This window comes from Notothenia rossii, assembly GCF_949606895.1.
Source record: "Notothenia rossii genome assembly, chromosome: 6".
NCBI classification, from domain to species: Eukaryota; Metazoa; Chordata; class Actinopteri; order Perciformes; family Nototheniidae; genus Notothenia; species Notothenia rossii.
The window spans coordinates 60,350,826-60,377,588 of NC_136909.1; the positions used below are offsets into that span (position 1 = coordinate 60,350,826).

Genomic DNA, 26,763 nt, shown 5'->3' on the forward strand with positions numbered 1-26,763 from the left:
ACCTGAACCCCATAGAGAATATGTGGGGTATTGTGAAGAAGAAGCTGAAAGACACCAGACCCAACAATGCTAATGAGCTAAAGGCCGCTATTGAAGCATCCTGGGCATCCATAACACCTCAGCAATGCCACAGGCTGATTGCCTCCATGCCACGCCGCATTGATGCAGTAATCCGTGCAAAAGGATTCCCAACCAAGTACTGAGTGCATTAATGGACATTTTCAAATGTTTGATTGTGTTTTGCTGTTATAAATCTTTTTTTTTTACTTGGTCTGAGGAACTATTCTAATTTTTTGAGATAGGATTTTTGAGTTTTCTTAAGCTGTATGCCATAATCAGCAGTATTAAAATAATAAAAGGCTTGCAATATTTCAGTTGATTTGTAATGAATCCAGAATGTATGACATTTTTGTTTTTTTAAATTGCATTACAGAAAATAAAGAACTTTATCACAATATTCTAATTTTCTGAGACAGTCCTGTATATCGAATCGACACAGATCTTTGTGTTGTCATCTCCTACCGGCTGGCTCTTTCCTGCTCATCGGTCCCTAGCCCACTAGCTAGCTAGCATTATCGGACCTAGCAGGCTGCTACCTAGATGCTCCTCGGCTCCCTCAAGTCTGCTGAGCTAACAATTCTGTCTCCACCCCAACTCCACCCTAACTCCAGCCTAACTCCAGCCTAACTCCGCGGCTCGTGTGGGTCTTCCCATCCCGCTGCGATCAGCCGGCTTCCCCGCTGACATCGTCTCTCCCTGCCACCTACAGCCGGTGGCTATCAAGCTAGCTAACAAGCTAGTAGGCTGGTCACCCGGCTTCCACTCTGCACCAGGCTGTCAGCCCCTCCTACGATTCTCCTCCGGAAACCACTGGAATCATTCTCCTGATATGCTGTGGATTATCACTCATTTTATCTGGACTCACACCGCTCCTTCTTCCACGGTCATCCGGGTCCTGGTCTCTGCTGCCCGGGTCCCCAGCATTAGCTAGCTCCGTGCTAGCGCCACTTCACGGGATCATACCGCCGCTCTACTCCCTGTCAGATCTCCACTCCTTTAATAACCGCCTGCCTCCGGACTGCATGGACATCCTCGCAGATAATGAAATACTCCGCAAACTCCGTCCTCCACGCAGAGGCTCTGGCCGTAAGTTTTTATTTCATTACACGTCTCCACACTGTCACACGCCCACACTACGCCATCACAACAAAAAAACACGTGAATCTGACCAATCTCCTTCCACTCCCCCGGTCCACACAACCCCCCCCCCCCAATGCAACGTCACCTCAGAGCAGCCCTGCTCAACACACACTCCATCCACAATAAAAGCCACATTCTGAATGAATTCATTAAAGACAATAACCTGGACTTTCTGTATCTGACAGAAACATGGCAAAAGCCCCTGGACTATTTTTCTTTAAATCAAATCACCCCAGCAGGATTCACATACATTGACAAACCTCGCCCACAAGGGCGGGGTGGTGGTATAGCTGCAATTATCAGAAAGGAAATAAAAGCTACCATAATCCCCATCCCTGATGCTTCTTCATTTGAACACCTGATCTTTAAACTTTCTGGTCCCACTCCCCTGGTCGCAGCCATCATCTACTGTCCCCCGAAGCCAAACCCCTCCTTTCTCTCCGACCTCTCTGACATTCTCACTCAGCTTTCTGCCATATCCCCATCTGTTCTCCTCTTAGGTGATTTTAACATTCATGTTGACGACCCGACCTGCAAATATGCCTCTGAATTTAAGGAAACCCTTCACTGCTGCAACTTCTCTCAACACATCAACTTCCCAACACACAGCCATGGTCACATCCTGGACTTGGTCTGCTCCACTGGTCTCACCATCCATCATCTGTCCAGCCTCAATCTCCATGTCTCTGATCAGCTGGCCATCATCATGGATATCAACATCCCCATCCCCGCCCAAAAGCAAAGACGCACAATAACCTACAGAAACCTCTAATCCATCTCACCTTCAGCAATCACTGCCTCCATTACCTGCAAGATGTCTGTCTCCCCCCCCACACTTTCTGAAAACCCATCTGGACTTGTGGACTATTATAACAGCACCCTCTACTTCTGTCTCAATGAACTGGCCCCCACAAAAACTAAAAATGTCTCTTTCATACACTCCGCCCCCTGGTATACCCCCGAACTCCGCCAAATGAAATCAAGGAAAGGTCAACTTGAACGCCAACACAAGAAAACCACACTAACAGTCCATCTTCAAATCTACAAAGACTATCTCCAGCAGTACAGTAATGCACTCAAAGCAGCCCGGTCTAATTACTACTCACAACTCATTCAGTCTGGCTCCAGCAACCCCAAGCGTCTGTTCTCCACCATCAGCAAACTTCTCAAACCCTGTGACAACGCCACCTCGTCCTTCACCACCGAACAGTGCAACTCCTTCCTTTCGTTTTTCCAAACCAAAATCAGCAACATTTATAGCAATCTGACACCCTCATCAGCACCCACCACCTCCCCTCCTGGCTCCCCCCCCTTCACCTCACAGCCCCTGTCCCACTTCTCCCCTGTGACCCCCATGCAACTGTCCCACTTCATGACTGGAATTAACTCCACCTGCACACTTGACCCAATGCCCTCCAAATTTGTTAAAGAGAGCCTCCCTGACATGTCCCAGCTCATCGCCACCATCATTAACTCGTCCCTCAGATCTGGATCAGTTCCCCCCTCTCTCAAACTGGCTGCTGTCACACCCATTCTCAAAAGACCTGGACTCACACCTGACATCATGTCCAACTTCCGGCCCATCTCAAATCTCCCCTTTCTGTCAAAAATACTTGAACGTGTCATTGCCTCACAACTAAAATCCCACCTCAGCTCCAATGACCTCTTTGAGCCATTTCAATCCGGTTTCCGATCAAAACACAGCACAGAAACAGCTCTTCTGAAAATCACAAACGACCTCCTCCTCTCCTCTGACTCCGGCAACCTGAACATCCTCATCCTCCTCGACCTCACCGCAGCATTCGACACCATCAACCACACCATCCTGCTGTCCCTTCTCGAATCATCACTCAACATCACTGACACTGCACTCTCCTGGCTGAAATCCTACCTCACCGAAAATCAGTTTATCAACATCAACAACTGCACCTCCTCCACTGCTCCTCTGTCCCAAGGCGTCCCCCAGGGTTCGGTGCTTGGCCCCCTCCTCTTAATCCTTTACATGCTCCCCCTTGGCAAAATAATTAGTCGCCACAACCTTCAATTTCACTGCTACGCTGATGACATCCAACTTTATATCTCAACAAAAACCATCACCCCCACAACACACTCCACTCTCACCAACTGTCTCTCAGAAATAAAAGCATGGATGCAAACAAACTATCTCCGACTGAACAGTGCCAAATCAGACATCATCATCGGCCCCCCATCCCGTATCAAAGACATCCAGAATTTCAACTTCACCATTGACAGCCACACTCTATCTCCCCCCCCTCACATCCGCAACCTCGGAGTCATTTTCGACAGTCAGCTCAAATTCAACCAGCACATAAATCACATCACCAGGACCGCCTTTTTCCATCTCAAAAACATTGCCCGTCTCCGCCCGTCACTCTCCTCCTCTGCTGCTGAAACCCTGATTCATGCATTCATCACTTCACGACTCAACTACTGCAATAGCATCCTCTCTGGCAGCGGTTTTCAAAGTGTGAGGCGCGCCTCCCCTGGGGGGCGCCAGAGAGCTTCAGGGGAGGCGCAGCGTGAGAAACAAAAGAACGAGAAAAAGACGAGTAAAGTGACACTTGCCCACTTGTGGCTGTCTGTGGAGACCGAGTTCCCCCACCTCGCCAAAAAGGCTGTAAAAGTGCTCATTCCCTTCCCCTCCACCTACCTGTGTGAGTGCAGGTTTTCCGCATTGACTTTGATCAAAAGCAAGTACCGGTCAAGGCTGCAGCCAGAGGATGATCTGCGATTATTCCTCTGTGCATCAAAGACGCAGACTCATTGTTCCCACTAAAGTAGGGGTGAGTGTAATAAGGAGGCAAAGTTGACGTTCAGTGTGTTACCGGGAGCATATAAGGATTTATCCACCATGTTGAAAATGTAAAAAAAAAAAATGTCTTGAGAACATGGCGTGCGGAAATATACGGGTCGTGCTGCAGCTAGATGTGCCTGTCCTCTGAAAGAAGGTGTAGGTGACTGACATGCAAGGAAGAACGGCTGTCCACAGGCTGTTCCAACTTTAACAACTGTATTAACTTCCAGGGTAGTGAATTGAACATGCAATTGTAATTGGGTGTGTGGTATATTTTCATGCACGGACACGCATGTTCCACAACACACAAACTGAACAACACTCAATTTTCCGATCGCTACCAGCGTCCTTGCGATCTTGTTATAATAACAAGTGCACGTTACTGATGCAATATGGTTGAGACCATTCAGGCTTATTCTAGAGGGGTGCAAGGAATAGTCCAAGTAGTGGGGGAGTTTTATACAATATGTTTAAAACATACAAATAAAAAGGTTGAAAAAAGTTATTGTTTAATGTTTTAAGGAGGTGACGCTACTCAGCCAATCAAATCGGTGCAGTCAGCACGATAGATTCAAACACACACAGAGACACGACAAGAGGAGAGAAACAGTCGGAGTAATTTCAAATGGCGGAAGGTAGACAGCGAAAACAGAGCATTTAATTACATTTTCTCTTACTGGACCTCTTTGAAATGCAATTGAATACCCCTGCATTATAGCAACAACAACAATAATAACAATAATAATAATAACAGCAATAATAATTGGGAGGGGAGGCGCGGCTGTTCTTATGTTCTCTGAGGGGAGGCTCACCTCCCCACACTTTGAAAACCCCTGCTATGGCATACCATCCAACCTCCTCAATAAACTCCAACAACTCCGCCTCCTCACCCACACCCGCTCCCGAGATCACATCACTCCCATCCTCCAGAACCTCCACTGGCTCCCCGTCCGTCAAAGAATCCACTTCAAAGTCCTCCTCATTACTTACAAAGCCCTCAACAACCAGGCCCCCCCCTACCTCACAGACCTGCTGCACCACCACACCCCTTCCCGCTGCCTCCGCTCATCAGAAGCCAACCTCCTATCCATCACCACCCGCACCAATCACCGGACCTGGGGGGACAGAGCCTTCTCCGTCGCTGCCCCCTCCCTCTGGAACTCACTCCCACAACCCATCAGAGACTGCACCGACCTCACCACCTTCAAAAAACTCACAAAAACTCACCTCTTCAATCTGGCTTTTCATGTGTGATTGTTTTTGTATTATTTGACTTTAACTTTAACTATATATTTATTTGTTGTTCCTTTCTTCTCTTTTCTTTTCTCTTCACTATATCTGTAAAGCGTCTTTGAGCACCTGTAAAAGTGCTAACAAATTAAATCTATTATTATTATCATATTGCATGTGTCAATAAATGTTCAAACAAAATGAATTCTCTCCTGATTGAAACATCATGTATTGAAATAAACAACTGCAGTTCAAAATAAAAAGTGAATTGCCTAATATTTTTGTTGTGGAATCAATTAATTTCTTTCTTTAAAGGCAAAAAATGAAGAAGCTAAGAAAAAAAACAATTGAATACAATATATTTGGAGCAACTTAATTTATAAATGGTTGTCAACTTAAAAACGTGTGTTCACAATGATGGTAATTAAGTACATACAACTTAAAATTACTTTTAAATCATACGGTAAAACAAGTTGGAACAACTTAATTTTTGGAGTAATAAACTAAAAAACTTGTATCCCGAATGAGGGTAATTAAGTACATACAACTTAAAATTCCTTTTAAATCATGTGTCGGAACAACTTAATCTTTTGAGTAATCAACTTCAAAACTTGTGTTTATGCTACCAGTTAAGTAAGTGGTAATTAAAAACACCTGATTGTAGAGGAAAAGCCTCCTCCCATAACTCAAATAACTTTGTTGCTTTAAGACAATTTCATTAGAAGTTGTCTTAACTCAATAAACATCTATGCAAACTGTTGCGTTGATTCTCTTTGTTGAGCCAAGGCATTTTTTTTTAGAGTGTGGGTCCCCAGAAATACACTCACCAACTACGAACGGACAGACTGTTCTTGAGATTGTACAACTTCTCCAGTTTTTTGTCCCTAATTACATTTCTGAATATTTTCAATGCCATTTCGGTGGGGACATGTCCCCAGCAGAAAAGACACCTGTGCGCAACTGTATGGAGCAGATGCCCATATTGCCTATTCAACCAATGAGAAAACTCTCCCATCTCTCACCACATTGGCTGAATGCAGAACAATGACGCATTGATAGAATAGCATTATAATGGTGGCAATGCACACACAGCTCAGCCTTCAAAAAGCAGCACTTATACAGTATTTAGAGACAGGGATGATAGATGGACTGAGAGTGAAACATGGCCCTCTCCGTCTCTCCGTTGCAATTGCGAGGGCCAAGCTGAACCTCATCTGTCTGCCACAGAGGCTACTGACTGACCTTGCCTCTGCCCCCAAGTTATGCTTTCAGAATATCAGCACAGGGTGGGGGGAGAAAAAATGATGAACCCGTTTTCACAAGGACGTTTCTAGATAGATGTATTTTTAACTCCCTGCAGGCTGAGGAAGGGCTGCCCGCGATATTAGGCCTGAGTGAAGACACGTGGGGCTCCCGGGGGCTCCATTGCAGATGACAAGGTTACACGACTTAGAGTCAACCTCTGTTACCTCCACTTAATCATTGTCTTTCGTGTCCTCGTCCCCGCAGACTGGTACCCTTTGAAGCCCTACTCCATCCAGAGAGCATCTGGTCCGATCCGTTCCTTCCTCGCCTCCTAAAGCCTTTTCAACACCTGCCAGCCCGCCTAATTCACTGTCTCACAGCCGTCCTCCCTCCTTATCCCCCGCACATTCACACATCCTTTCACCTGTTCCCTCTACCTATAAGTGGCTGCAAGAGGTGAGAGCGCCTCGTGATAGCATACAATAAGTATGAGGTAATTATGGTCAGGGTGGACCGCTGAAGGAGCAGAGAGGCATGTGGAGGTGTGGATAAAAGAGGGACGTTGGGAATTATTTTTAAACCCGGTGATGACAAAAAGAATCCGACAGCGAGACCAGACTCTTCCTGCTCTTCATCAAACACTTGTCTCCTCTCATGACCCTCTCCTACTACGCATTTATCTGAGGGAGGAAACTAGGTCGACAAATCCTCTCCCTTCTCTGTTTTTACTCTACCTTCTTTTTAAGTGATATTGTCCATAATGTGTCTGCATTGGAGATCCACTACTGTCTATCACTTTCACGCTGGAAAGAGATCAGAATGGCTATAGCAGGGATTCTATACACAAATGTATAACTACTGCTCTGAAATAACACAATCTCATCGGCACACAACTGTATTTGATGTAATTACAGTATCTCACGCACTTGTTTTTTTACTTTTATCTAAGTTGTAACCATATGTTAATACAATACACATATACCATATGTATAATTATCTCCCATCCAAAGACGACATGCAGTAATCTCTTTCTGGATACACTGCATGGTAAGAAATTAGAAACAGGGATAGGGTCAAGAGTTATATTTGAGTACAAATACTTTTTAATTTTTCAATTGTCTATCAGACGCTTCTATTTTATTCAATACAGCCGTCTAGACAGCTCACATCGTTTTGTATTATATTCATTTAGTGTCATGTCCAAGAAACTTATAGTGAAAGTTTATTCTTTATGTTAGAGTTGTCATGTCCCTTTGTCTTGTGCTTTATGTCTATGCCCTTAATTATTTCTTCCTCTCATTTCAGGCCTCCACGCTCCCCGCCCCTTTCTGTCTCCTGCCTCCTTGATTATTTTCCCCGCCCTGATTGTTTCCAACTGTGTCCCCTTTACCTGTGTATATATTGTGTTAGCTCCCTCCTGTTAATTGTCAGTTCGTTGTCTCTCGAAGACCTACGTATCGGCTTACCTCACGGACCTTTCACGGACCTATGCTATAGATCACGATTCTAGTTTTCCTCGAAAGAGTGTTTTGTTTTCCTTATTTTATTACTGTGCAAAATTCCAGTAAAGTCTTTATTTTGAAACGCTATCTGAGTCTGAGTTTTGAGTCGTGCAATTGAGTTCATGCCTCAGTGTTCACCCCTTGACATTTAGTGGGCATTAAATGCAAGCTGCATTGGTGGGGGTGTCTCAAGTCAGGAAAATGTGAGCAATGAAATACAACACGGAAAGTCCAAGTGATCGAGAAATTAGTTTTAAACTGTTTTTAGAAGAAAAAAAGGTAGTTTGCCTTAAACTGAGAGCTTGTCCTCAAAAAACTTGATTTCTTCATTCATGTTGTCGTGATATGCTTCAAGGCGCCTATTTGCTCTCTCACCCCTCGATTCCACCGGGTCCGTCTGCGTCGCGTAAAAGCTGCGCCGCGGTTTTGGTCCGGCGTCCTCCGGCATCATACCCTACCGGGCGCGTTTCAGAAGCATTTCAGAAGCGGAGCGTCTTGCCTGCCGGCTCGCAGTTTTTGTTGATTTGGGCATATTTCCTGGACAGGCTACTTTGTACAGACAAAGTTAATAATAATTGTAATATCCCAGTTATAAACGACATGAATCAAAGATGTGTTGCTGTATTTTAGTGGTAAAAGAATGCATTCATCATCATAATTATTCTATTTATATAATTTACACAGTGCCTGTAAACTGGAGGAGAACGCTGGCATTCCTCCTCCTATTTGAAAGACTACGGAGGGATAGGGTCTGCAAATTAGTTTATTTCGGGGATGGACCAGATGCTCTGACCGGTCCACTTCCTGCCCGGCGCCTCTGCAACGCCTCGCGTAGAAAAATAGACTTCAATCCTATTTCGAGCGGAGCCCAGCAACGAGACGCTTCTGGGACACTTCTGGGACGCTTCTGAGCCGTAACGCGGCACGTCTGGTGGAATAGCACCCATTGACTAGATTGGTCGCGATCCTTGCGGACGCCGCAGCGCAGCCGTAACGCAGCCGTAACGCAGCCGCAACGCGATGTTTTCATTGCGTACTTTACATACAGAGCTTTTTAATCCTGGACCACTTTCTTCAAATCCTGATTGTTATGACATGGCCTAATGACAGCTTTTGCAATATCCCTTTTAAGCTTCGACACAGAGACGCTTCTTGCAGGGCAATATTTTGAAAGCTATCATCTTCTTTTGAAGCTTTCATTGAGTCATACTTTTTCTGCATTGTGTTTTCTTTGTGGAGATGTTCACAGCATTCTTGCATCTCATGTTGTATTGCCTCATTCTGCCAGGTAACTGACTCTTTCCCAGCTTACGTGACAATGTAAGCTTCCTCCAAATCTTCGATGCTCTCCTCGAGTTTGAAGGAACCAATTTGCATGGCGTCATCTTGACAGAACATGTCTTCTTTTGACGTGTCCTCTGCATCGTCCTTCTGCTGCATAGTATTTTCATTTGGGGGGGTCTTTGCACAGCTTCTGAATCTCATCTTGCAAAGCCTCTGCAAGCTAATTGCCTCTTTCTCTGCTTTTAGGACATTGTAATGTTCATCCAAAACTTTGAAATGCTGTTGCCTTGTGATGCTGCAATACTTCTCTTTGCAGGGCAGTGTTTCCACAGATAGTTGCCTCTGTCCCTGGTTATGCTCCATTACCTCATTGTGGCTATGGTTTGTTTGACTATGGCTTAAACAGTGATGTGAATTTAGATCTCTTCACTGCACTTCCTAACTTCTTTATAAAGGAAGGAACATTTGTGCCTTGCAGCCTGTTCCTCTGCCTTCTTGCAGTCATGTTTCCTCCAAACTGTCAAAGTTGTTAAACTTTCTCTTGATCTTGTGAATTTAGATGTGCTGCTGCTATCTGTTCCCGGCGGAGGGCCATTTCTTTTTTTTGGAGGACTCCTGAGGACAGATGACAATTTGGTTGCAACTTCTATTTTGATTTCTCAAAGCTTGATCATGACAAATATTTATCTTTTTACCACGAAAATATCAAATCAAGCTGTGGTCAGTGCAGAACATATGACAGCTGATAGTTGTAAAGCCAGTACTATGGTTTTAGCAATAGTCTAGTGTTGTGATGCACTGCTCACTATCAACATTATAATCTCGCACCACAGCTCATGGATTTTTCTTTTGCCAGTCATCAAAAGCAAAGTAAAAATACTCCCAGTGCAACAAGCTGCATTGGTAGGGATGTTTTATTTACCAAGTAAAGCGTCCATGGGTTCAGATTTGAGACGATATGTTTTCAGAACCAAAACTCCAGTGCAGATCTCAGCCATGTGTCTCTTGCTCCCCTCCAAAACAAACAGTTGTTTCTTGTTTAATTGTCCCTCCTGGGTTCTTTACAGTCAAGGTGGCGAAGAAAATAACAACAATGGGGGTAATTATCTTACATTTTGCCATATTTTCCTTAAAGAGCCTGTGACACGAACCCAACAACTGTTGTGCAATGAAATAGTGGGCTACTAGTAATCTCGAACCGTCAGTTTAAAAAAGAAAAAGCGATACCGTTCCGATAAATATCAATAATTTCGAACATCGCGGGAAAATTCTTTCGACTCATTTTGAGGTTTTGGGGGAAGCCGGAAGTGACGACAATGCGGGAACGCTTCACTGTGCGGCGAGAGAGCCAAACACGGACAAAGTGTGTTGTCATGCGTAGAAATGGTGAATTACTGAGTTTAGGCACGTTAATAACGTTTTAATGAAGTTGACTACAGTATATTCATATTTGTCAGTGCTTTCATGTCAATTCGGCGAACATAAACATAAATGATCGTGGTGAAGATGATGATTAAATTAGGATTCAAAATCGGTAGTGAGAGCTGCTGAATTTTCTCCCGTCGGATGTGATATAAAAACAAATCGATTATTTTTGTAGTTGTAAACTCAAGTGGATGAAACTACATTTATTAGTGCTTTCATGTCAATTCGGCGAACATATGATAAATTAAATGATCGTGAGGATGATGATTTAAAAATCTTTTGTTTGAGCCGGTCTGCATTTCCTGATGAGAAAACAAACCTTAGCTTTTTGTAGTTGCAGTCAGTGGTGTAGTGGGCGTTGGACGCGGGGGTACGCCGTACCCCCACTTATTTGAAACATGATTTCTTTTTTTAATAGTCTAAAACATCTAAAATCATTGCCAGTGTTATCAGTTGCAAGTGTGTGTTTGTTGTAATAATGACGAAAACATAATAGGCAGATTTCACAGTAGCCTAATTATAATAAAAACGTAGCTCAAGCATTTATGCAACTTGATTTGAAGCGTGTGTGTGGGGCAGAACTGTGTGTGTAGGGTGACCAGGTGTCCCGCACTGTGCGGGACTGCACACACAGCATTTTTATTATTTGTCCCGCGTCCCACACATTGAGACTATGTCCCGCATTTGAGTGGTAGTCGCGCAGAAAGGCCGGATCGGTTCGCTGACAGCCGGCACCGCCCTTTATTATTATATTGTCTAAACGGCATCATGTAAGTTGCGCTGACAGGCGACACAGAAGTCCCCAAGCCCCCCCCCCGTTGACAGTTCACGAGCACGTCCATAGTGTCTCCCGTCCACCCACTACCCCATCCACCCAGTAAAAACATCCCCACTACACCACTGGTTGTAGTAGTACACCAACATGGATTAAACGTGTGTTTTTTTTTACCACAATGTTGGGGAAATTAATGGATAAAATGCACGGATTATTATTATTATTATTATTCCCACTCCGATCGGGACACTAGGTCCACCGTTTCCCCGCAGCGAGGCTCCCCCCGTTGACAGTTTACGTGGGCTGGGCTGAGTGCAGTGGCGGACTGGCCATCGGGACGAATCCCGATGGGCCGGTACCGAAGTGGGCCGGTCGGATAAGTCACTAGCACATCCCCCACTCCCCCCGTTGACAATTTACTAGTGGTACCGAAGTGGGCCGGTCGAGAGTCCCGGGCTGATTTTTAGTCCCAGTCCACCACTGGCTACATGACCGTATGATCGCCCATATTGACGCACCTAATTCCTAAACTTCTAACAGATACAAAATAAACCGATCCTTCAGCCTCATATGAGCTCTCAGACACGTTCAAAATTAAACTGTCATCGCTGTCTGAGCTTGCTGCTGTGTGCCCCATCGTGCGTTTACATGCAGATGCTGGGATCCTGAACGGTGCAGCTGTTGTCAACATTGAAGGGCAGATTAATGGTTATCAAAGTACAAATATCCAAAATCAGTTCAGTAACGGTTTTCAAGGGGACAATATTTACTCAAATTGATGGGTTTGGATGATGGGGGAAACTCGTGTCACAGGCTCTTTAAGCAAAGTATATGGAGTACGGAATTAAAATGCAAATGATTCCACTCAAAATGGGACCTGCAAATATTACTGTTCAAAATGAGTCCAAATGTCAGTTTTAAGGCAACAAGGACAGCTAAAATATGGACCTTAAGAGCCTAGGAGAGGCTTGTTTTAGCCTTGACCTTTGCCAGTAATCCGTTTTGCTATACTAAAGCAATTGTAGATCACTTGCCACCACAATCTTTAAGTGATAAGGAAGGTGTCTTCACGGTTCCACACAAACGCTAGGACACATAACAGAAATCCTTCATGGCCAGGCACGGGGAAAAAGGCTTCTAACTTTTCCTCAGGTTGGATACAAAGTTATGTTTTGAAGTTTGTAAGTAAATCTTATCTTAAAGGTCACCAATTATATAATATTCACTTCTTCATGTCTCTTCTATATCAACGTGTGTCCCCTCTGTGAAAAGAGATTCTGAACGTTTCAGGAAAAAATATTCTCTCTCTTTTTGTCCTGATCCATTTATATAAACACCTATCACCTGTAACGATTTTTTTGGCATTAGCCAATCGCCCCCGCCCTTATCACCTGAATCTCCTCCTAGAGCACCATTGTGTTATTTTTAACCAAATATCTCTCAGAGGGGCGTGAGGAGGGGCTCCTTATTTTTCATCTAAAGTAACAGACAGAGAATCAGCACTTTTGAAACAGGGCTTAAACAGAGGGGATTATGGGATAATGCAATGATCTGTTTGGTGTTTCAGCCAATCAGAGACAGGCTCTGTATATATCTGAGACCTGTGATTTATTGATGAAAAACAGCATAATAGGGGACCTTTAACATTGCATGTGAAACCGGTGTCCTAAAGATTCTGTCTCCTGGGGTTGGTCGGGTTTAGTTCAATATTTTTCGGTTCTGCGTGGGTTCGCTTACGCTGGCTTTGGTTTCAAGTTGAGTTACTGCTGAGGGTTAGGGATGTGTGAATACCGCTATGGTGCGGCCCTAAAGTTTGTATTGAACCTGCAGACATTTAATTGACTCGTAATTGTCCACCTCTGAGGGGCTGAATCGATGTAAACCTTTAACTAACAGATTTTTCCGTTTGTGTAAATGCAAAAGTTGGTGTTATTTAAATGATCTTGTAATGTTGTAAAGCCAGAGAGCTGGAAGAGGTAGAAACAGTGGGTATAAAAATGAACGCTGTTGTTATTAAGACCTCAGTTTAATGTAATTAGGTAAATGTGCTGTATGCAATGACTTTTAATCAGACGCTTCTGAAGAACATTGATATGTGTCATATTACTGTGGTATTAGCAGCAAATAGTTGTCATCGTTTGAGTACAGCTAACAATCAACCCATTATGTGTCAGTAAACATAGCATGCCATTAACACTGTCTGTCATTGTGTTTTATCCCTTGCTCGCTTTTTAAGAATAATTCTCACTTGAGGCTTCCATTCTCTCTGCATTAAGGTGCCAGCTGTCTGTCTCTTTTTAACATTCCTCCCCTCCTTTTCTTTTCTCCTTTTTCCATTGAAGAGCTCCCAAAGCTGCCAAGAGTCCCTGAAAGACCAGCTAAAAGTTGTTCAAGTGGCCTGCTAAATGATACCATTTCTCTTTCACCTGATTCGCTCGCTTTTCTCTGAAGGCAACCAAATCGGCAGAACCTCGGTCAAGCTTTCTCTCTAGGTTTTATAAAAAGACTATTGTAGGTGACCAAGGTCGGTTCTGGATGATGGAAAGTTGCCAACTCCATTCAAAGTTTTTTTTTGTGCAAAAATAACTAATGCACTGCAGAGATAGGTCTTTATGGCAGGAAGTACTTTAAATGCTACAGTGGAAATGAATGGGAGATTGATTTGTGGATTAATTAGGGGTTTATTATCGTCTAAATATTTCATGAGAATTGGACACAACAACAGATGTAATGTAAACAATTACAGAATTACAAAAATTACAAAAAAAAATGTGTATATATTTATAATTCTGCAAATATTACGATAAACTCACAGCTATTTCGCGGCCCGGCAGTAACACCCCCGCGGCCCGGTACCGGTCCGCAGACCGGGGGTTGGGAACCCCTGCTCTAGAAGGCTCGGTATTTCACTGACTCAACAGGTTCTTCTTCTTTATCGTAATATTTGCAGAATTATAAATATATAAAAATATATATTTTTTAATTTTCGCATCTATGCCAGTCATATTATTTCATCCAAAACATAAAAAATAAATCAAAATTGGCTAGCATAAGATCTCAGCCTCTCGTGCGCAGAGAAAGTTACCGGTGCGCCAATAGGAAGAGGAGCATGCAGGAGAAAACCGTTTCATCGCAGACTGTTATGTTTATGTGGGGAAATGGCAGTGCATACATTATTTGAGTTTGAGATATATTTCGAACTCGGACTTCATTTTAAGGACATTAAGGCGAGGGGTGTAGAGCTATTTTTTTATTTGTAAAACCTCCTTCACTTCATGAAATGGCTGCAGCATCAGGAGGGAGCCTCTGAGAAGTGCAGCACCAGCGCGTACACACCGCCTTCACTGTGTTCCCCACTGCAGGCTGCTACGAAATGTCCGGTCACAAAGGTGCATGATGTGTGTGTGTGTGTGTGTATGTGCTCTGCTCAGCTCCGCTGTGTGTGTGTGTGTCCAACAACGGCATTTGTTTTCAAATGACCATGAACAGTAATGTACACACATCTGGCCAACTCCTATGTTATTATGGCTGGCAAACAAGCCCAGGGGTCTCACTGACATTTCAGTTGTATCCATATGTGTACACTATAGTGGTCCTAATTTGTTTTAATTGTATCCTGGTTTTAAACTTTGTTAATATGTTTTGGATGCATATTGTTCTATTATTTGTTCAGGCTGTTACATACAATTAGCCACTGTTGTCACCTATATTAGGCTATATTATATATTATATTAATATTTGTGAAGCGGTCCTAATTTTTTGTTTTAATTGTATCCTGGTTTTAAACGATGTTAATATTTTTTGGATGCATATTGGTATTTCTTCAGGCTGTTAAATACAATTAGCCTCTGTTGCCACCTGCTGGTGAGTAAATATTCAAATCAGTTAAAATTGACAACTGGTCCGCACATTTTCTTTTAATGTATCTGCCGGTCCTTGGCACAATAAAGGTTGGGAACCCCTGTTCTAGAGTACCCTGGAAGCGAGGGAAACTCTGAAAGAATACGCCCATTGGCTACAAATCAATATATGATTGGTTGATCAAACTGTCAGTCCAAATGTACGCTCTCATTCAGTGCAACGGCCAGGGCATTCGATCAAGAATATAGAATACCTTGGCTGAAGGATATTCTACCCAGAGACCCAGAAAAAGATCTGAATTGTTGCTTTCTTTTCTAACACAAAACCACTGAAATGCGTAGTGCATGGTCCGAGAAGGACAAACAAATTAACGTAGCACTGTAATATTACAGATCAACAACACAGATACGATTCTCATTTAATATACATTTTATTTATATAATTAAATCGATTTTTTGTTTGTTTTATCTGAGTGTTCCAGGGTATTCTCTGAATACCTTGAAGGCCCTGACGGTTCACCACTGTGCTATAGTTATATCAATATAACGGAATGCACGTTTATTAAAAAATGGTGATCAACAAGGTTCAACATCTTCATTACTTCCCTTAGTTGCATCAAAAAGAAGGCAACATACTTACTTGCTTTTTTAGCTCATCAATAACGTTGGGTAGCAGACTCTCCTCCTCCCCCAGCTCAGGTGTGGTCACGATAAAATCTACGTCATGACCGAACTCCTTTCCCCTGGATATAATGACATAACACTGTAAATCATTCACTGTGCTGGGAAATAATGAAAATAATTATCTTTCAGTCACAGCCCTTAACTGATGAAGACGGAGGGTGACAGACGGAGCTATTAAAAGCACATTATGGCCTTGACTTTTTTCATTATTCTAACAAGTAATTTGTTATAAGTTGTTAGGTGTGAAAGCTCCTTTTTGTTGCCTCTTAAGATGTCAGAGCTTTAACTTTTATGAGAATCATCATTTTCAGCTTGGATCAGTGTCATAAAGCACATACAGTATATGGACCCTGAATGTGCTTGCATTTTCTTCTGTCAGCACAACTTCACTGTAGTGGAAGTGATTATTTAATGATTATCAGGTAGGAACATGAACACTGAAAAACTCAGCAGAGAACCCGCTGTATTTGCATCATCATGTGTACACAAAAGGCTTATCAAAGCGCCTGTCAGTTTTCAGTGCACTGAATCAGAAACAACAGTCTTTACTGTTATGAGGTCAGTGTCTCTATTTCTGAAGATACAGCTTGGGATGATTGATGTCTAAATAATCCTTTCAGTAGCTCTTTCACACACAGTTAAAGTAAGTGAATGGTATTAAGATCTGTTGTTGCATTTTTCTACTCCTATGAAATCATGTTTTACCCTCACTAAAAACCAGTCAGGGTATGAAAATAGAGTATAATGTAAACTGGAGATGTTGTAATTTGGTTGTAAAATTGCTATTGTGAATGTCCAATCTGTATGTTAAGCTCTGTGTGAGTTTCCCTTAACAATCATATTGTGGTGTTTTGAAGATTTGAGTATAACTGATTCACTAAAGAAACATGGTTTGTGGACAGTTACGAGAGAGGAGTCAATGTCTGAATTAGCTTTGGAACGCATTGTCATATTAGCAACTAGCAACCATTTAGATGGTAGATATAGCTTTTGAGACAGACTACTCCGGTTTAAAGTCAACAGTTGGCAGCTTAGAAATAAAAAGGTATTAATTGAGAGATGCCATTAGAACCCTCTTGAATTAACTTTTGCAGTAATGGTCATATTAGCGACTAGCAGCAGTTAGCAAGTGATTGAGAATGATTACTCCTGTGTAAAGTCAACAGTTGGCAGCTTAGAAATAAAAAGGGAGGAATTAAGAGACTTCATGCCTCTTAAATGAACGTTGTAACCAGTGGCGGCCGGCCCATAGGGGCCCTAGGGGCGCCGCCCCCCTCTTCCCACATGTTTGATTGTCATTAAAAATTAAAAATAAATTAAAAAATATATTTCCAAAAAATATATTTTTTTTATTTTTATTTTTAAAGAACAAGGTAAATATTATATAGTTGGTATCAGTAAAATGTATAATCTACAATAAAATGTCGTTTAAAATTGTTTTACGATGTCTAAAGTTACTGATGAGTCACATGTTTCCTGCCTGGCCGCAGCGTGTATCATTACCCTCTCTCGTCCGGGCGGTAGAAAGGAGCCCTCAGCCAGAGCAGCTGCAGCCAACAAGCTGACTGTTGCTATCTGTAAACTATGCCGCCGAAACATAATTTTAGCCAATCAGCGTCGTCAGATTTGATGCTCAAAGGGCGCCCTTTCAGCGCCCTGGCCTGTGTGTCTGTGAGTTGTTTAGACTCGTATCCAAGGTGGCGGTACAGTAGGGGATGGCTGCGTCAGGTAGACTCTGGTGCTAGTGGATCGCCGGAGCTGTAGGTTAACATTTACATGCTTATTGTAGTTGTAAGGGCAATGCCTGTGGCACCATGGAGCATATGTGTGGGCTGGACCTGTATTTTACAGGAAAGAAGTGATCAGAGGGTCGAGTTGTCGATTCTTGTTCAGTTTTCATCTTCCTCACCCTCTCAGACTTTGAGTTGCGCGCGCTGCTAAAGAGACGCGCTACCATGGAAACCAAACAATGGTGTAGCTGTTAAAGTCCGAGTGGAAACAGTCGTGAGTAAATCTGATTTTGTCAGAAATTGGGAGAAATGCGGGAGTTTCCCGCGAAAATCGGGAGGGTTGGCAAGTATGACTGACACACACACACACACACACACACACACACACACACACACACACACACACACACACACACACACACACACACACACACACACACACACACACACGTTTTTGTCACCATTTCCATAGCCCCACCAAAAATATTTTCCACCAGCCGCCACTGGTTGTAACTCATTGTCATATAAGCATCTAGCAACAATAAGCAAGCTGTTTTAGACTTACTAATGCTGTACAACCGTTGGCAGCTTGAATTATAAATGAGGAATTGAGAGATACCATTTAATGCATCTTGCATTAACTTTGAAGCTCTTTGAAATATCAGTAACAAGCAACAATTAGCAAGGCTGTTATCTAGCTATTGAGACTGACTATTTACTCCTGTAGAAAGTGAACAATTGTCAGATTAGATTAGAAGGTAGGCATTGAAAGGTTAAATAAATATTACCTTATAAATGTACAAGTAACCTAATAATATAATCATAATATGCAAGTAGCGTTATAGTTTCCAAATTATTCAACGCCATTTAAAGCATTCTGTTACTGCTTAAGGAAGTCCATAATGCAGATATGCTTAATTTTCCTATGTTTAGTTGCAAAACCATGCATCAACCTTTACTTCTAACATAAACTGACAGGATTTTTTTATTTTCCTGCACATGGGAACTTATCTGCCCTTTGAAGCATATTTATATTTATATATTTAGAACAGGGGTCTCCAACCTTTTTCTAACCGGGAGCTACTTTTGAAAAAAGAAAGTGGCCAAGAGCTACTCATGTTATTTTATATAGATTTCAGTGCACATATCACATTCGTGACTCAAGAGCAGAAACATTAACATTAACATGAATAAACTTGACTTTCTCATGAAGAGAAAAAAAGACAAATAATCACCATGCAATACTGAGTTCTGCTTTAAAATCAATAACTACAGTAAACAGTTTTACAGATAAGAGTGCAAAGTTCCTAATTGTAATAATAACATTTCTAGCTCTATAATTTAAATTATTTCAAGCATTTCACAAATTTGTTTCACATGTAAAAGGGGAATATGGCTTGTGCTTTTCTCAACTTGCATCAAGCAAACATATGTCTTCAAACATTCAGTCTGTCACTGCATTGTTGTCTTTCTCCTGACTCAGCTAATGTGTCACCTGGCACTGCATAGCATCCACCAGAGCACTGTACTGGGGTGTGTATCCTGAAAAATTCACTCTGATTGAGTCATTGAGGTGTTCATCAGTAAGTCTTGTCCTGAATTTGGATTTGATAAAGTTCATATCAGAGAATGCTGATTCACAGCGATATGTTGACCCAAATAAGCAGGACAGTTTCAGTGCAGCAGTTTGAATGTTTTTGAATTTCTCTGGGTCCAATAGCTTCCAGAAATCTTTGTCCATCTGATGTGCTTTCAGCTGAATGTCATTCTGGAGATTGATTATCTCCAGCTCCAACTCTGAAGCACTGAGACTGAAAAGGCTGGCCAGTTGCTCAGACATGTCAGTAACATCCACGATGTTGAATGGGTTAGCAAGGAAACTTGCACAGGGCTCAAGCTGTTTAAAGTCAAGAAACCTGTCCTCAAATTCCTGCCCAAGCTTAGTTAAGCAGTCACAGTACTTTGATAAGTCAAGAAAGCCAGCAGCAGCTTTATTCTCCTGCAGTACTTTTTGAACAGAGGGGAAATGATGCAATTTATTTCCCTTTACTTGCTGGAGATATAGACACAGATTTGCTTTAAAGGCCTTTACAGCACTAATCATGTCACATACTGTTTTGCCATTGCCTTGTAGCTGGAGGTTAAGCTGGTTTAATTTTCCTGTCAGATCAGTCAAAAAGGCCAGGTCAAGTACCCAACCAGCATCAGATAAGATGGAGGTGTCCTCCCCCCTCTCTTCCATGAAGAGCTTTACCTCATTCAGCAAGGAGAGGAAGCGCTGTAGGATTTTCCCTCTACTCAACCACCTCACCTCAGCATGGAGAAGGAGATCTCCATATTCAGCTGACAGTTCCTCAAGAAAAACTTTGAAGCTCCTGTGTTGCTTTGCCTTCGCTCGGATAGAGTTTATTATTTGTATCACAGGTTTCATGACGTGATTGAAGTCCATAACTTTGGCACAAAGTGCTTCTTGGTGAATGATGCAATGGTAACTCAGGAAACGTGGGAAATATGGATCTGACTTACAATTTGCGATAAAACCGTTGTGGCGACCTCTCATAGCCGGGGCTCCATCAGTTGTTATGGATACAAGCTTCTCCATTTGCACGCCTTTATTTATGAAATAATTCTTAATAGAATTATACACGTCCACACCTCTTGTTGTTGTTTTGAGTGGAAGCAGTGTCAGAAATTCCTCTTTCGCCGTAAAATCCTCAAACACCATCCGGATGAACACAGACAGCTGAGCTGTGTCGCTCGCATCCACCGACTCGTCGCACTGTATGGAGAACCACTTGCACCTGACCATGTCCCCCTCCAACTGTCCCATGGCATCCACTGACAGCGCCGACACTCTCCTCGCCACAGTGTTGTTTCCCAGTTGCACATCGTCAATGGCAGACATTATCTCCGACTTGCTCTTGTGGTCTCTGAACAAAGTCTCTGCCATAACAGACATCGCTCCCTTAAGAACACCGCCATCAGTGAAAGCTTTTTTGTTCTTTGCCAAATACTGAGCGACTCGGAACGATGCTTCTGTAGCTAGGCTAGCTTTCTTGGCAGGCTTCGTGAACAATGACTGCTGCCTTTGTAGCGTAGCTTTTAATTGTTGTACCTTCTCAACGCGAAGGCAACTGCCGGCGGGATACTCCTTTGAAAAGTTTTCGTGAAGTTTTGTGAAGTGCCGCTCGACATTTCCCTTCTTCCCCACCGCAACACTCGAGCCACAAATTAAACACACACACTTGTCTTTGATGCTCGTAAATAAAAATTCATGTTCCCACTCGTCATGAAAGTAGTATATTTTAGATTTCTTCTTTGACGGACCTTCCTCAGTTGTCATGACTGCATCTTACATCTCTTTTTCTCTATCTTTCTCACTCTCAAAATATACTACATAAATAAATATGTCTCAACATGTCAACTGCACTTTAGCGCCCTCTGGTGAGCTACTCGGAAAACCTCCGCGAGCTACTGGTAGCTCGCGATCGACGTGTTGGCAACCCCTGATTTAGAAGGTCATAAGAGAGGATCCCTTGCTTGGCTATTGTTAAAGCCCACTCCAACTCCACTGATAATAATGTATTTATCCTTTTAGCTAAATGTTCATCCTACTCTTGTCAGTAATTGTGATTGCTTTATGCTGTATCAAAGTTGCTCTTGCACCTTCAGTCAACAGGATTACATCAACAGTTGACTCAAATAAGCAGCCAGATGGAATTCTAAAAAGGAACAGAGGGTTCCTGCGATTATGATAACAGGCTGAAACAACTTCATATTTCAGCTTTTAGACAGTTGTAACTGAGAACAATAAATATGCAAATACCGTCAACGAGTTTTGAGGTTGCCTATCAAATTACATAAGCTTCCCACTTCTAGGCTCCGTTTTGAAGTTTGCCGTTTGGAGATATGTTCTAAAAGTCAAGGTATAATTTCCAACTCATTATTACCAATTACCAAATGTATCCGGATGTTGAAGCAAACTTTAATTTCCCCATTGATTTACATTGGGAAAGAAACGTCTGTAATTCAGTAGGCTACATCATGTTTTTTAAGCTTAATACGCAGTACAAACACTTGAATAGCCCTTATTCAAATTATAGGGCCATAAAGCCCTAAAAGCTGTATTTCCGGTAATTTCTTTACCAAGAGTTTACCAAGGCCCATTTTTTACTTCCATTGAAATTAACTGTGCCCCGCCTTTAAAGCTGTATCCTGCTCTCTTTCTACATGTAGGCCCAACACCCACTGACACACACACACACACACACACACACACACACACACTTGGAGAAGTCATACAGACTAATTCACCAACGAAACGACAACAAATGTTGGTGATATGGCTGCAAAGTAGGATCAGCTGCAGTGAGGGCGCGTGTTTGATCTCTCCTCATCGCCGCTGACTAATGTGTGATGGCAGCGAGAGCGAGGGACATTAAAGGACGACATGAATGGCTTGTGGGAAAGTTTCAAAGGTCACTGTGGCTAATTCAAGGATGAAGGAAGTAATAGAAAACAGCCATTAGAGCTCCATAACGCATGATAATGTTAATGGTTAGCACTAGAGGCAGAGAGCATGTACCCTCGTGGCATTAACAGTATGAGTGCTTGCCTGAGTATATGCTGCTCCAGTCATATTATGTGCACAGTGAATGCATGTAATTTGTTCTCTTTTTAGGATAAGAGAAGACGTGGGAGTGCTACATTTTTACGTCTGTTCACATTCATGTGGTAGGCCTTTATGTGAAAAGTTGACACTTCTCCTTTAATGAGTTGACTGGTAGACACAGCTATCTGAGGCTGAAGGGCACATTTCCATCTGCTGAATGAGCAACTCTCCACCAAACCTTTTCGACACTCCTAATTGGCAGCGCTGAGATTCCACAACACTTCCAGCTTGTACAGTGCGCTGGAGTTGTTAAGTGAGTCTCAGGGCTAGCCTCTGCTGCGCTGGCAAAACTCACTCCAGTGCAATGCATGTGCCGTGAATAGCAAAAACGCCAAAGTGGGAGAGAGACGGAGATGTTATCAGCATAAATTGAGTTTACCTCCAATCAGAGCGTCAAAACAAGCTGATTTTAGCAAAGCATGAGAAACATGGGAATGTTTCAGCTGCTTCCTGATTGCAGCCAGCTTCAGCATGTGTCGGGTCTGTGCAAATACCTACTGTGCTTCAACAACAGTCAGCAGAAAAGTAGACAACTGCACATCAGGTACATTCTCCCCAGCAAAGAATGTGTTTTTCTTCTTCTTTACCTCTAATGATGCACCTACAGAACACTGTTTTTATCTAGGATTAGGGCATCCACTCCTGCTCAGAGGGAGAAAAGGCGGCGAAGGTTCTGGCTTAAAAATATTAGCTTTGATGGGCTGTTAGCACGCTGTGAACAGAAACACCACCAGTGTAACTTTAAATGAAGTACTACAAAGAGCAGAGGAGAGCAATTGAGCTTAGCAAGTCTACTTTTTTATTGCGTGAGGGAAAATAATGAATTATTAATCCTTTCAGCACAAAGCCTATAAAATATACATAGTTATTTACAAATGTGTGTGGACGACAATGCGACACGTATGAATAATACAGATGTGGGAAGTGTTGCTGCAATTGGAAATGTCACAGTATGTATTTTATCTGCAGGAAAGAGAGTTCACAGCAGACAAAAGTCAGGAAGAAGAAACATCTTTTCACCTGGTATCTCAGTTTATTTCTTAAGTGTCTCCCTAATACAGAATAACAATGTGATAATCTTAAAGATATAACGTAAAAAATGAAGAAAGTTCAAAGTTGAATGCAGTTATACACGTTGAGACAGATCGTTTTGCTCTTTCCCCTGCAAGCTGATTATATATATTTTTTAAATCTTGACACCCTGAACTAAACTGATAAGGATTACTTATCTCGGTTGTTGTTCAAGGCAAACAAGGCAGCAGGACTGAGGATTTGAGAGCAGACACCATCGGGCCCCTCATCAGTGTCACTTTGAGTCCTATTCCAGACGTTAAATGATGTTAAATAAGATCCACAGCGGGGATTGCAGACTTCCCACTGAAATAAACAAACACTGCGCTGACACCGTGCAGCATGCTGTATTTTCAAGACTAATCTATTTTTAATCCTCCCCCCTACAAAAACGCTTTAGGACTTGTCAACCGCCTTCCACAGCTGTCCATACAATAAGGCTAATGTCAGTTGCGTCAACAAATCCTCGCCGTGCCGCTCCCCTCTGAAGTCATGACAACTCCAGTTTGTTCGAGCACTGGGCTTATTTCGTAAAACTTTCTGGAGCAGAATTATTTATTAGTGTATGTTATCCAGAGATGAAAGATTTGGCGGAGTCGAGTATATCTATTTAAAGAGGTATATATATATATATATATATATATATTTAACAAGGGCTATCAACTGGAAAGATGAAACTAATTGATTCGAGCTTTGACAGGACTTTAGATGGGAACATTCTCCAATATGTCACACAGGAGAGAATTTGTGGGTTATTAGTGGTGGCATCTTAGAGAGCATGGGATGTATTTGAATGTAATAGGCCTTATATCCCCTCCCGTTGTCTTTAAACCACGTCTCTATGAGTCTGCTTTTCAGTAAGATAAACGGTAAATTACTTACTTACTTACTGATAATCAGCAAGTCATCATTTGTGGCTCCATATCTCCCAATTAAGTTGCATGTAATACTTCCCGAGCCTGCTCAGAATATATATGATGAAGTAAATGTGTGCTTGAAGCCATAAAAGGTCCCTCACAGGCCCCTTTAAGCTCTGCCGCAGACTCCTGGCCCATAAATCTTCCTCTGTTCCTCCCCTTCATTCTTAATGTTAACTACCCATGATGCTCTAATCACGTTCCTCATCTCTTTTAGCACATTATCCCCTTGAGAAGCAGTTATTTACATAATCAGATATCATCCAGGCTGTCATTTATCACTTTGAAGATGAGAGATATTGGATTTTATTTTTCCTTAAGGTGTTTGATACCATCTTTACTCGGGAAAGTTGTGGAGTGATAACCGGCAAGACAAATTGAATATAAACTACGGTGCGGGTGTGAACTGAGACGATGTAACTTTTGAAAAAAATAGCACAATCTTTGTCTGACAGTGAAAATGTACATTTTAAAATTATCTCAATTCAATAGCCTCACTCTGTCTGGAATGACCATTAGCTTGCGGTGGCTAAAATGCTAAAGCGTAACTTTTATTCAAACATTTCTGTAAAATGCACACTATAGAGTCACTTTGCTGAGTTAATAGTACATTAATGTTGTTTATTATACATATGTAATAAATAAATGATGAAGTTAACTATTCTAAGCAGGAAAAGGACAGGATCAAAAGTACAAAAAACACATAATATTTTTATGGTGAATTTGAACAAGTCCTATGTTTGACAACACAGTATTTTATCACTTCCTGTTAACATGGCTCTAAATGTGTGTATTGAAGGTTAGTGCACAGTATATACTGATAGTACAATACTATTTCATATGAAATTAGTTATTATGGAATTAAAAATTAACATATGAATCATCTCCACTTGTGCTACTCTTAAAGGTCCCATGTCATGGCCATTTCTACTGATCATAAATCCATTGTTGAGGTCTACTAGAATAGATTTATATTGTGCAATTTTCCAAACTCACATTGGTTTCTCATACAGCATCTCTGTATAGTATGTGTATTCACTCTCTGTCCTACACAGCTTGTTGGAGCTCCTGCCCCCCCCTCCCTATGAACCCACTGTGCTCTGATTGGTCAGCTCGCCCACTCTGTTCTGATGAGTCCACCACCGTTACAGCGGAACATCAGTGATTATGTGTTACAATGGTGTTAGCAACCAGAAAATGACACCAGTAATGACAAACAGATGAGAATGCTGCGTGGGGTCTGGATGCCGTTTTGGCGGGGCGTTGCGGGGCTCGCTGCTCCGCCCTTTGATGCTCGAGGAGCGGACAGTGTGAGCTGGATTACTGGTGTCGTTTCCTGGTTGCTGCGTGGGGTCTGCGGGACAGCGAGACACTGCGGAGCTCAGCCTGAGCACACACACACACACACTCACAGCCTGAGCTCCGAGTGTGTGTGTTTGTGTACGGAGCTCTGCGGCTGAGAAAAGATAAGGCTGAGCGAGTGAGTGTGTGCGCAGCTCCGCGGATTGGTTCATTTGGACTTTGTTACGTCAATAGGACCCGGAAGGAAAAAATGGAAAAAGAAATCTCCAACGAGGCGTTCTGGGGCAGCAGAGAAAGGTATTTTCTGTGTTAGAGTTTTACTCGCTACAGGGTGTACTTTGAGGGTTCGTGACTCTGCAGACCGTTTACATGAAGAAAAACCTTCATAACACACAAGGGGACGGGTAATAACCGGAAAAGCCTGACATGGGACCTTTAAAACAGGGGTGGGGAACCTCCGGCCCCCGGGCCGTATACGGCCCGCAAGACCATTTGGTACGGCCCTCGAGGTAATTTATAAACACAAGCAAAAAAGAAAAAAATTTAAGAAATCTAGACCGCAAACAAATTAAACAAAGCGAGTGTCTGTTTTTCCTGGCCAAGGTCAGGGTCCTTGTACACAACAAGAGCCTAACGTGTCATCACGTGGTATATGTCTCGTCTAACAGGGGTGCAGTTCTGACGGAGAGCACCAGAACGTCGCTCCAGCACTTCCAAGCAGTACCCATAAGGAGCCGTAGACATGCCGCAGTTTTTGCGTGACTGTGTCTTAGTTGTAAGCCCAGTGGCGATCTGTTCCTCTGTCATACTGATCATACAGTCAATAACTTTGTTATTATTAGCATCTGGTTAATTAGCTATGCTAACGAATATAAGAAGCTTTTTCTCCAACCAGTGAGGTAAAGGCACATCTTTATATGATCATTATAGTTATAAAAAAATAAGAGAATAAAGTAAACGGGTATAAAATACTATATGACAGTAAAAAAAAGTTGTTATTAATAAACAAGAATACAGTTTGAAAGGGGAGTGATTTGTAAAATATCCATAA

General features: G+C 42.4%; 1 protein-coding gene across 1 annotated transcript in view; it reads right to left on the reverse strand.

The window, feature by feature from the left end:
- Positions 1-26,763, reverse strand: part of dntt (deoxynucleotidyltransferase, terminal) — a gene marked incomplete at its 5' end in the record, with an annotated part of 200,917 nt that overhangs the window by 84,981 nt on the left and 89,173 nt on the right. The window contains one exon of the mRNA XM_079686891.1: positions 15,977-16,079. Coding sequence (XP_079543017.1) covers positions 15,977-16,079 — 103 coding nt within the window. The remainder of the gene's footprint in view (positions 1-15,976; positions 16,080-26,763) is intronic.